General features: G+C 43.4%; 1 protein-coding gene across 3 annotated transcripts in view; it reads right to left on the bottom strand.

Moving 5' to 3' along the window:
- l(3)76BDm (trafficking protein particle complex subunit 8 homolog l(3)76BDm) overlaps nt 1–12459 on the bottom strand; it is a 223669-nt gene that overhangs the window by 180835 nt on the left and 30375 nt on the right. For all 3 annotated transcript variants that reach the window (XM_075877897.1, XM_075877898.1, XM_075877899.1), the window contains exons 5-7: nt 12218–12368; nt 10020–10095; nt 3385–3485 (exon numbers count right to left, since the gene is read on the bottom strand). In XM_075877897.1, the coding sequence (XP_075734012.1) occupies nt 3385–3485; nt 10020–10095; nt 12218–12368 (328 nt within the window). The remainder of the gene's footprint in view (nt 1–3384; nt 3486–10019; nt 10096–12217; nt 12369–12459) is intronic.

The raw sequence follows: 12459 nt of genomic DNA, 5'->3' as shown, positions 1-12459 counted from the left end.
TGAAATTGGGGCCCCCAGAAGGGGGTGAGCAAATTACGCAGGGGTTTCGTGAGCGCGTACGAAATATTGTGCCACACTCCTAACGCACAGTATATACATTTTTAAATAAAAGAAAAAATAAATTGGATCACAAACAAAAGGTACTTGTTATTTTGAAAGAATTAGCACATACTTAAACCATTCAGATTCGGTCACGTGCGGTCTAGCGGGAACCACTCATCACGAAGTCCGATTGGAAATCATCGTTGCGGCCGCTGCCACCACCCTCCCGAAGCGCATCGCCCTCTGTTCTGCCGAGCACATTCAAACGACCCATCTCCTTGAAGCTCTTTCGACAATGCTGGGAGAAACTAGGTCCCATGACATGGCGACACCAGAAGAACTACGCAACCCCACATAATTGAAAAGGCCTCCTTCATTGGGAGGAAACTTGCATTAGCAAGCGCGCACTCTTCTGCTTTCTTGCCTACCGATCGCACCGATCGTCACGTTGAACTACGTCCCCTTGAAGTGCTTTGCGGCAGCACGCCTCCCGTTTTCTTTGACAAAAATTACAACAGCGAGCTCCAATTTCGCCGTATATATAATTACTGTCAACACATCACAAGGAAACCGTCAAAACGAGTCAGCGAGATGGCGAAACCTAAAGTTCAGATGTCGACTAAGCATGCGTTGCAGCGCGGTCGCAGAGAACAAGGGGAACAGTTGGCGCGACAGGCCCTCAGACACCTCCAATGCAGAAAGTGATCCGTGCAGTGGGGACGCGAGCCGCGAACGTGCAGGGTCGCCATTCTCACAGCCGTAGAGTTGGGGAGATAGGTGGAGGCAAACGCTCAAGCAGTTCCGGCGAACCGTCAACAGGTTTGAGTTCGGGTGAGATATTCTAGGGACCCTAGTTTGGGAGAAGTCCTCAAAAGAAGGGACTTCGCACTCGCAGCCTGTTTGATTGCGCCTGTCTGCTCAGGGAGGTGCCAACTTGGCCGAAGCATCGAAATTTCCGAAGGGGCGCGCCAGCGAGCTGGCTCGAGCGGGTCGGGGAGTGCGAAATATGCGAGTAAATATTTTTTTTCAGAAAAGATGGCAAAATATTTGGGGTGCACAAATTATGAGAGGGTGCAAATTATGCGCATAAATACAGGTATTACTTTTGTTCCTTTGCTCCAAAATTTTTTGTTTGCGTGCAAAAAATCCTCCCTAAGGAATGCAAGTAATCTGCACATAACATGAAAATGTTTTACTTTTGGTAGCCACATATTAACACTTTTGAGCTGTAGCTAAACTAGTGCTTTTACATATTCTATAGCATAACGTAATTTAAAAAAGGAACTTCGAGTGAAATGCATAAACATCAGTCCATGAAGATTAATATTTTCACAACCACCGGTCCTAGCAGGCAATCTATCCAATCTGTTAAAAAAAAAATTAAGATTATGGGGTTATCCGCGCCAGAACAAGGGTACAATTGTAAAATAATTGATTGATATGTGGGGTTTAACGTCCCAAAACCACTATATGATTATGAGAGACGCCGTAGTGGAGGGCTCCGGAAATTTAGACCACCTGGGGTTCTTTAACGTGCACCCAAATCTGAGCACACGGGCCTACAATTGTAAAATATGTGGCCAACTGAACAGTCGAGACGGACTCAAGAACACAGAGAGACCTTTATCAGCATCCGCATGAGCTCAGAATGTAAAAAAGGGCGACTTTTCGTCTTTTTCAAACGAGCTCACGGGCTTGCTGGCATGCTCGTCGTTTTGTTCTCTCAGGTTGAACGCGAGAAATTCAATGACGATTACAAGGCATGCTGTAGGGGCAACTACTTCAGATTAACTTTGACTGCATGATTCTTTCATGCACACCTAAATCTAAATAAAACAGTCGCACTTTACCACCTCTGAAACTTAAAGCCACTGTGGCTGGGCATCAAACACCCTGTGCTTAGCAGCACAATGCCCTAGCCAGTGAAGGGCCATTGTTACACTTAACCACCACTTAAAGCCACTATGGCTGGGAATCGAACACTCTGTGCTTAGCAGCACAATGCCATAACTATCGAAGCGCTATCGCTACACTTTGCCACCACTGAAAGCCATCGTGGATTGGAATCAAGCACTCTGGCCTTGACAGCACAATGCCATAACCACTGAGAAGCCCCTAAACACCTTCGGTAATTTTTACCATATCAAGTAGGCACGTGCATAGAGTTGATAATGCCATGACAATCAACAATGCCAAATGCTGCAGTGCCTCAAATTGCAAGAAGCACTCCCTGCTCCTCTACAGACCTTTCTGTAACCCCAGCATTGGATGTAACATCAACTTTCGCATCTGGTGATGTCATCCACAAAAAGAGCCTGTTTGTCTGGTCACTGCTCTTTCTCCTCGTACGATAAGGAGACACCCTCAGCCAAGAGGAGGGACGAGCTGACTAACGGAGCATAGTGAAAGAAGCATAGTGAAACACCAGTCCTCTGTCTGTTCTTTTTTTGTGTGTGTTGCTTGTCAATTTTCAATGCTTACTCTTTGTGATATCATGAATAGCCAACTATCCCGACAGTGTTCTGCAATAGTAAAAGAAGGAGCAAATCGAGCCAAAACCTTTCAAGGATCATCAAACACATGTAACACCGCTATTATGGCACCGTTTGGGAAAATTCTCTAGACGACATGTTTGTTGACTCGTGCACAACTGTAACACCACAACTAAATGTCAAACTCTGGGTGGTTTAGGCCCTAACCATTGAGGCACCACGACACGTCCTATTTAATTTAAACCCTGTGTTTCCAAATATACTACCTCCTAATGGGACACAGCATACTTGTCTAATTGTTTTCTAAAATATAGATTGTCCCTACACTAAGTTTAAAGAGTATTAGGATTCTTAAAACATATTTAGCAATTTTCATGAAAAATATGAATTAATAAAAAGAAGGTTTTATCTGCGGCACTCCTGATGGCCCACTGACGTAAGTGTGTGAGACCAAATTTCACTTGTAGGACAAACTATAGGCACTAAAAAAAAGCGTGAGCATTACTTAGCCCTAATTTTTTACATTTCAATCCATGCTGCTGTCCCTGTGCACCACATTCACCAGGTTCTCGTCACATCTTTTTCAGTTCCGCTTCACAATCGATTTGATAACCCTTTGCATTACATCTGCATCTGAACTTCTCCTTGCATAAATTTGCTGGCTGTTGTCATTCTAGATATTCTAAATGAAATAAATGTTTGACAAGTTTGAATAGTAAATTCTTTGAGTGAACAGAACCAAACAACAAAATCTAATTCATATTTAAAATTTTGAATATTTCACACACCCCTACAATAACTCAATGGCACATGATCCCCATGGCAAACCACTAACTAAGCGATTGGTCACCTGTGGTTCCAAGGTCGGAGGTGATGAGTCACCGCTGCTCAATAAAGGATGCTGCACACATTTTTCTCTTGGTGCCTCCTCACATGAAATAACTTCTTCCCCTAAAAAAATGATGGCATAGAAATATCAAATACAGCTACCTGTCTCAATATTACAATTGCTTGTAACTGCACAAAACATACAAGGCATACATAGAAAGCCATAGCACTTCAGCAAACCGAAATTCTAAACAACAATGTACTAACTGTAATACAAAAGTCTTTGCTACACTTTCTGGCTAACAAACAAACGAGCCTATAAGACAGTTTAGTTGCATAATTAGATTATCTGACTATGCATACAACAAATTAAGTTTGCTTCTGAAAATCTTAATATCTATAGGCAACTGTAGAACATTTCAACATACAGCAAGCCAATTGTTTATTTTTGATCAGTGGTGGTTCAACCAATTTAGGATATGAAGCAATTTTCCGAGCATAAAAAAAGTAGTTTTGAAACAAATTCAGAGCAGAAGAAACTATTTCGGAGTAGCTTTGGAGACTACAAAATGGAGTTCAAGATCTTATTACATTGTACAACAGTAATTCTGCAACTTTTTAAAGCATATGCTGAACAGTATAGAAAAAGAAAATTCTGCTCTGGTAGAAACAAAGAGACAAGACCAATAATCAGAGAGCCATTAATAAGGCTGTTCACATGAAACAACACCGGTTTCACTGCAACATGTACATTGTGGTGAAGCATAAGTGATAAGGTGAGCCCTTGCAGTTTCTCTGACCGGGGTCAAAGACCATTCTGGACATGCTTTCAAAAAAAAAAGAAAAAAAAAAGGTGGGGGTGACCACATTAACAGTCCCACACCACCCTTGGATCCACTTCTGGCAGCAGTTCTTAAGCTGGGTTCTACAAAGAAAGCATTAGAGTCCCGAGACTGTTGAAAACTAATCCAACTACATATTGTTAATTTCCCATTAATTTATACTTCTCATCAACTTAGAATAATAATTTGGCATTGAAATTGAGATTTAACAAGGCCACAGAGCAACATATCTGTACTTCCATAGTATGTGAGCAGCAAAAAACCCACGCAGCAGCAGAGCCCACTTGTCACTGCTCTACAGTTGAACCTCAATATATTGAAATTGATGAATTCTCGAAAAATAGTTATAAGGAGGATTTCGTTATTTGCAGGTTCAGAACAAAAATTTGGAAAATAAACACACACATTAAAAGGGGACTGAAGGCAGAGCTAGCCCGAAACACTTTTTAGCAGTAAAAAATTGCGCTATTGCGATTATATGGACACTCTCGGCAGGTTTTAGCCGTCGCCGCCATGTTCCATAACAAGTTCAAATTGACAGCATGCCCCCGCGCATCGTAACTTTCGCAAGGGGTTGAAAGTGCATGAATGCTGCTGATGCAGAGATTAAATGAGTCGGCCCATCTCTATCTCTTGGAAGGCACTTAAGATAACATCCCTCGCGTGTTAGAATTGCTGTCAAATGCTCAAACAGAAACGAAACCACCTTTCTTGAACGTGCATGAAAAAAACAAGCTGTGAGAAGGGGGGAGGGGGGGGGGGGTGGCTCGAGTAGTAACAACGAACTTTGATTTTAAGGCCGTAAGGGCAGTCGTGATAGCTGGCGCACGTGCTATCTCGGCAAGCATTAGTCTGCTTTCAACGCGAAGACAGAGTGTGAAAAGAGCACTTCTCCCTGGAGTGGCCGTATTTGCTCACACCGGCATTTTGTAGGAGACTTCATATAACATTAGAATTCTTTGCAATCGCGTTCACTGCATTGAATTCAACACATCGTGTTGTTGCCAGAGCTAATTGATTAATAGAGAGAGCTACGAACTTGCAGACTCCTAGCTTTCGTAGATTAGGCACTGATGGAGAGTTTCTATCAGCGCCTAATCTGACATCCCTCCTGCAGTGACGACACGGTTGTCTGCATTAAAAAAAAGAGAGAGGAAAACAAAGCACGCTGAACGTCATCGGGGCCACACCATGCGCACGTAGTGAAACCACGCACGTGCACACGGCGTCAAAAATGAAGAGAAAACAAGGCGGACACTGCGAAAAACTACTCTGTAAAACCCCCTCCATATGCAACGCGACCACACATATATGATGCTAACTAAAAGCGTGGCCCTGCCAACGCAAAATTAGTTTTTTTTTTTTTTTAAGCTTTTTGGTTTGGAGGGGAGGGGGGGGGTGACGTATGCGCTTGCACCTGCGGTGGCAAAACAGTGGCAACGCCGGCTGGTGGGGTACAGGCCCGCCTTGTGCCCGCCCGCGAGCAATAACAAGCGCTCACTTTCAGCTGGTTTTCACCGGGGCCACGAGCGGGTCGTGCGCGCCGCCACTCCTTCGCGCACCCGCAAAAGATGCATGCCACAGAAGACGCAGCACCTGTGGAAGATGCGTGCTCATACCAAAATGACAAAAACTGGGGCAAAATTCCTAGATTATCCGTGGGAAAAATTCTTTATATCAAGGTTGTCTCCCGCCGTTGCTTTGTTACATAGAGATCGCAAATACATGTGCTTTTATGGAGCGAAAGTGGAGAATATAAAAACTTCATTATACCGAGGAATTCGTTATATGGCGGTTCATTATAAGCAGGTTTAATTTTATTTGCAAACACACTGTGGCCGCATTGAGCATGCTATCCCACAGAGCTTGTAACAAGTTGATGGGAATCAGTTTAAAAGCTTTGCAGGCTGAGATTGATATATTCAACTACTTTTGACATTTGACAACATTTGCTGATCAAACAGCATTTTATATTAGACATGTGAGCGCAGTCCCGCATCAATTGTGGCTCTCGCACATCAATGTCCCTCATGGCTCAGTTTCTACGCACACAGGTTTTCCACTGCATTTCATAAGTTTTGCAATCAAGACATGTACCGAGCGCTTCGATGCGTGTGAGCAATAGTCTGGGCACATGCAACCCGGACATTTAGGCTTTGTGTTACAATATCTCGCACAGTGCACTTTGCACAGCACAAATGACATGGAAAATTATTTTTTGTGAAATATCAACCTATAGCACATCCAAACCTTAGTTTATGTTGTAGGGGTGCTGACACCCCCCTTGTAAAGTTGTCTACTCCGCGTGGCGCACGTGTCTCGCCCCAAGGCTTTGTTTCGGTGGTGACCACCGCCAGGCGATAGATGGCGTTGTGTTAGCTTTGAGTACCACGGTTGGTAGAGTGGTAGCGCCGGCGGTGGTCCCTGGCGGAAGGCAGGCCTTGGTGGTGGGTGAGCGTTGAGCGAGCCTTTTCTGCGCGTGGCGGCTGCCGCGAACGGTTGTCTGTAGCGTGGGTCCCCGGTGCTCGGCACCGCGGGCTTCGCGCCGGGGTCTCACGTGGAAAGTCAGGGGTTGGCGACGCCGCCTTGGGTATGTTAGTGTGTTGGGTGTGTTAGTGTGTGTTTATCATGTTATTGTATGTTTAGTGTGTCATTGCGTTATGCTGTTTGTATGGTAGCGTGTTAATCAAAATTTATGTATCATTCGGCAGACGATATCGTCGTCTAAATTAGTTAATAAATGTATGTATGTTGGGTGCTTTGTACCAACCACGTCTGCTGTGTCCGTTCACTCCAAGAGCGTGGCGTGGCGATGCGCTCGTTCGCCTCGCCGAGACCCCACAATGTGAAAACACTATTTACAGAGTACAGTGCCTAAAACGAAAACCTCAAGTCTGGTGCATGCATACCTGCCAACCTGGCTACAGAAAAATTCGTGAAACCCTCGATAAAGAAAGGGGGTGGGGTTTTCGATTTTCTGTGGGCGGGGCATGAACGGCAGTTCCAGCTACGACGCATGCGCAGTAACAGCAACCGCACCACAAGGGCTCGCAGTGAGCCCTTGTGGTGCGGTCTAAACTTTTCTACTAAGCCATTTTATGCTATCTATGATCACAACTGCCGTGGTTTTGTCCACAGAGTTTGAGGAAAGCAGCATTGCTTTGACAGGTCAAGCGTTGGCCGCACGCACACTTTCGAAGTTCTCTCAACGTCGTCGCCATACATGATCGTGTCAAGCAACTACGGTTTCGTCCATAGCGGTTGTGGCAACGACAGCCACATGCACTGTCTTCTACAGTGCGTGTGGCTGCCGTTGCGACACGCACTGGTTGCATGGCTGGTTGCACGCATACTTTCGAAGCTTCGAGCACGCTGCTCTCAATCGGCCTTCGTTCGACGGTTTCGGTACTAAAGTTCATATCACACGCCGCGATTAGGAAAAGTGTTCGGAGCTCTTGAATTTTGACTTAATGGACACATGAATTTGGCTGGAATTCGAATCTGCCGCGGGCCATCACTGAGACTCTACTGTATGTTTATATGAATGCCTCTGAAATTCATTTATAATAAAATACGGTCGGCTCACAGAAAGCCTCGAACGGAGTAACCTGCATTTTTTTGTCAATGCGGCCAGATCTCGCAGACAAATTTTGATTTCCGGGATATTTTCATGGCTACCGTACAAAGGGAAAAAACGGTCAAAATCTGGAAGTCTTCCGCACAATCTCCCAGACAATGCGGAAGACTTGGCAAGTGTAAAAGATGACAACACCAACACATGTTGTTCTCTCTTGGTGGCGGAATATAGCACAATGCCGTTTTTGTGGCCTCTGCGACTAGGTACGGTAATGCGCCGTAGTCAATCGCAGAGGCCAAGCTGTTTTACAATTTTTTTTATCGAAAATGAAATATTTTTCATAAACGTTTAGGCAGGATTCGTAAAATCGAAAGCATGGTCAAAATTCGTACATTTTACGAGAAAATCAGAAGAGTTGGCAGGTAGGTGCATGCCACATTATATTATCATAAGTGGCTCGTAAAAAAAATAAATGCTTGTCTGTGTATTACCACTAATTCCCTTCAGGAGCGACGAGCTTCCAGATTACCGCAAACATGTCAAGCTGTGAATAATGGAGATAACATACACACCTTGGTTAGGCCGATTATAATTAGAAAAAAGCTCACTGGTCTAACAAGAGGAAAAGTGGGCTTCTGTAGCAATAATGGAAAAGCTACTGATGACGCACAGAGGAAAAGCCAGCAATTTTTTCGATTTTTTTCAAGACCCCCCCCCCTCCCTTTTTTTTTCCCATTTACCTCTCTGGCTACACCAATGACTAGGCAAGAAACGCTCCACTGCCATTTATGCTAGCAAAATAGTGAACTCTACTACAAGAGGCACAACCTGAACTTGAATTGCCACAGTACGACACAGAGAGATGCGATTGTAGAAAACGGCACAACTGGTGCAGTTGGACCACCACTTCTTGATGAATGCTTGTGTATGCAAAGCTACCTTGAAATTTTTAACACCAAATATATATATGTATATAATTTTTCACTGCAACAAACTTTCAAGGGCAAACAAGATGTACAGACAACATTTTATGGGCACCTAAAACATCTTAGTAATTTTTAACAAGCCTCCACAACGTGTTCGATTAAAGATACACTGAAAATATATTCATATGCAGAGACTGCTCATTTGCCAACAGAGTGCGTGATTAGACAAATTGCACTTGACAGGGGCAATAACTTATTTCACTCAAAGCATAAGCACAGCAGCATGATGCCCTGTGGTTCTGTTTACCAACAAAAAAGAGAGTCAAGCTATCATATCACGAATTAATAATGCTATGCTACAACCGCACTTATAATGCATGCACATTGCAAACACGTGTGCACCTCGTAGGCAGGTGGCATGAGGGGTAATCCCGGATAACGTGGATCTACCAGTATGCCACACTTGATCTCATGTTGAAATATAACTATGATAACAAACCCACAACTGCACACACCGGTGAGCAATATGTACAATGAGTGCTACAGGTAAAATATGCAATAACATATGGCTGCCTAAAGATTGCAGACAAGCTGAAATGAATGATGCCAGATAGAACATTTGTAGGTACCTGTTGTTTTTACACGGTTGTGAAATCATTGAGTTTTGTTCTGCAAGAAAACAATAAAGTCCCACTATCGACAGAGCCGAAGAAGTGAAAACAGAAATCCAGCTAAATGTAGCACAAAGCTGAAAGTCCCACATGGGTTTCTAAGAAAGAATGCTCCAAACCAGAAGAAAAATGCCTCCTCCGTGTGCATAGATAAATCAAGGTTCTTCCACCTTGCAAGCTTTTAAAGAACCAATTCATCAAGCCAAAGGAGCTTATTATGTAAGTTCGAAGTTCTGTTAGCTTGTATTCAATGCAACAAACAGCACACATAACAGAACAGGGGGGCAAGGAACAGGAGCTTTGTATTCCAAGGATCAAAACCCAAACCACTACAAATGCTTAGCAATGATTTGTCATTAGCTCAACTGCATTGTAGGTTAAAAAAGGGGTGGGGGGGAAGATTTCATTATCCAGTAAGTGATACTTGTTAATTTGCACAAAAACCTTATTGTCAAGACAATGGAACTATTCATATGTTTCTGTAACAGCACACAACGACAGTTCACGAGTTATCTGGATTTTCGAGTATACCTTAACTTTTTTCTATAAAATCAGTACTTTTTTACTTTTTTCTTTTACTATACTTTTGCAGGCTATTTCTAGCACTTTCAAAGAATGAAGCCAGATATACTTAAACCCACCTTGCTGGAAGGCATCTTCATCAAGAGAAGAGTTACTTTGTCGAAGTTTATCCGAACCCTCCAAATTACTTGTCACCTACCAATAAAACAGCCACAAAAATAAATATTTCTATCAGTAACACGAAGGAAAGGATGAAAGGAACAAGGTAAGTCAATGCTCGTGCCATTTTAATAGACCAAGGCATTTTTTTTTTTCAAACAAACCATTAAACATTCATGAAGGAAGAACAGCAAGACATGGTTCTATCTACTCAAAGCCAATGACAAGTGCATCAGAAATTAAACTGGAGTAGAAAGCAATTTCATGCAAAAGTCAAAAAGCTGCGAACTTCCAAGATGGAATGCTTCGAACTAATATAAGTTGGCAGAGACCATCAAGCACTTCTAGCATTTTTTTTTACTGGTTTATATTTTCATAAAAGGAGTAAATGTCACACTGAGGAAATATTTCATGATAATATATATATATATATGCCAGATGTTTGTGCTCGAAAATAGACCACTCACTGATCATCAGGTACAGCAAATGCTACAGTGACTCAGTTAGCCTTCCTTGATGAAAATTAATGAAAGGGCAAACAGTGCACGACTTGGACCGTGTTCAGCTGTGCAGTGCACAAACACATCTTCTGAAGGCAGCCAAGGCTGGCACTGCAGAAATACTAAAAAATTTGAAGCTCTACTCCCCGAAAAGGAATAACATCCTATAACAGGGTGTGGAGCTTCTAACACCCCTGTAATGTTGTTAGCGCCTCATGGCGCACGTGTCTCGCGCGTAAGCCGCACTCACTCAGGGGTAACATCTACCAAGCGGTAGGTGGCGTGGTGCTCGCGAGCATTTGTTATCACCACCATCATCATCATGGTTAGAACGCTAGTGCTAGCTGTGACGCCTAGCGGCATGCCTAGGTGGCGGCTCACGAGAGATGAGCGGTTCTTTTTGGCGAGTGGCGGTTGGCGCGAACGGTTGTCTCTAGCGGTGGGCCAGCGGTGGATGACACCACGGGCTGTCTGCCGTGGGCCCTCGTGGTAAGACAGGCATTGGCCAAACCGCCTTGTGTGTGTTCTTGTGTTTGTATGTTGTTGAGTAATACTGTGCAAGGCTGTTTTAGCGTGTTGATACCGATTGATGTATAATAATTCAGCTGATGATATCGTCGTTCTAAAGGCAATTGAATAAACATGTGTTGTTTGGTTTGGTCTGACCACGTCTATTGTGTTCGTGTTCCAAGAGCATGGTGCTCTCTCCATTTCGAGACCCCACAAGTGCTCAACACAACAGACTACAATACGAATATTAATTAGAAGGACTTTGTTTACAGTCAATAAGAAAGAACAGATAATAAACCTTCAAATAATGCACACTATATTGTGTTAGTTATAGTTACCATGTCATTTACAGAAGAGACTCAAGCGATTCAAAGCAAATGGCGAAGGTTTGGTTTTGCCTCGAGTTCTTTTAAACATAACAGCTATATAACATAACTGCTAGTCATACCAAGGGCAAAGCCTTAACAGGATCCTGCAACACTTTTTGAGCATGGTAAAAAAATGTGGCCGATCAGTAGTCGAGGCTCCCGAGAACAAACAAGCCAAATATTATAATGCCGCATGTGACCTGAAACTCGCAATAAATTCTCAAAGTCAGCTAAAAATTGCCTTCTCTCAACAAATGATAGAACAAGCTCAAAAATTACTCGTCACAGCCACTTTATCAGCTACTGGCTGATTTGAGTTTGGCACACTCGGTCGTTACTAGGCCTGACACGGGAGGCCGTGACTTATCCAAGCGCGCATGCGCGATCGCACTGAAAAGTTGTGTATTCAAAGAAAAAAAAAGAGAGAGAGAGAAAATGTGCTCAAGGTCACATGGTGCACGTGACGTTTTTCTTTTCCCATGCCATCCCTCCCTGCTTAGCTTCTAATGCTTTTGTTGGGACAAGAGAAGCGAGAATGCAAAGCAGCCCGTGACAAATCTTTGTAACTCAGCTCATACTGGATGGATTCTTAAAATTTTTGAGGCGGTGGATTCGTAAAGCAATAAGCTCTTTTACTGAATCCATTCCATGGCTACTTGAAAAAGTGTTGAAAGGCCCCTTTACTGAGTTGACCTTTACATATGCTAATCATTTACTACTGCCCATCTACCACAACATTGGCAAGTTAAAGAATTAGGCAAAGAATGAAATGTACCACACCTTATCAGGTGCATCCAAGTGTAAGAAAGGAGACCAAACATCAGGCAGAATTGCTGCACTGGGGTCATTTGCAGGGACTGAGTTCACCTGTAGCAGATGGCATGAGTTGGCACCATAGCTCCTCTTCAAAGACTGGAAGCTAGCCTCTGCCCTGGAACAAATGTAGTTTACACTGAAGCCACAGCTGCCCTAAAGTGTTCACAAATATAAGAAATAACAAGACAATCATTTCTGTTGAAAAT

Source organism: Rhipicephalus microplus, chromosome X, assembly GCF_043290135.1.
Source record: "Rhipicephalus microplus isolate Deutch F79 chromosome X, USDA_Rmic, whole genome shotgun sequence".
NCBI classification, from domain to species: Eukaryota; Metazoa; Arthropoda; class Arachnida; order Ixodida; family Ixodidae; genus Rhipicephalus; species Rhipicephalus microplus.
Note: the sequence above shows the minus strand (reverse complement) of the source record. Positions and strands in the feature narration are given on the sequence as shown.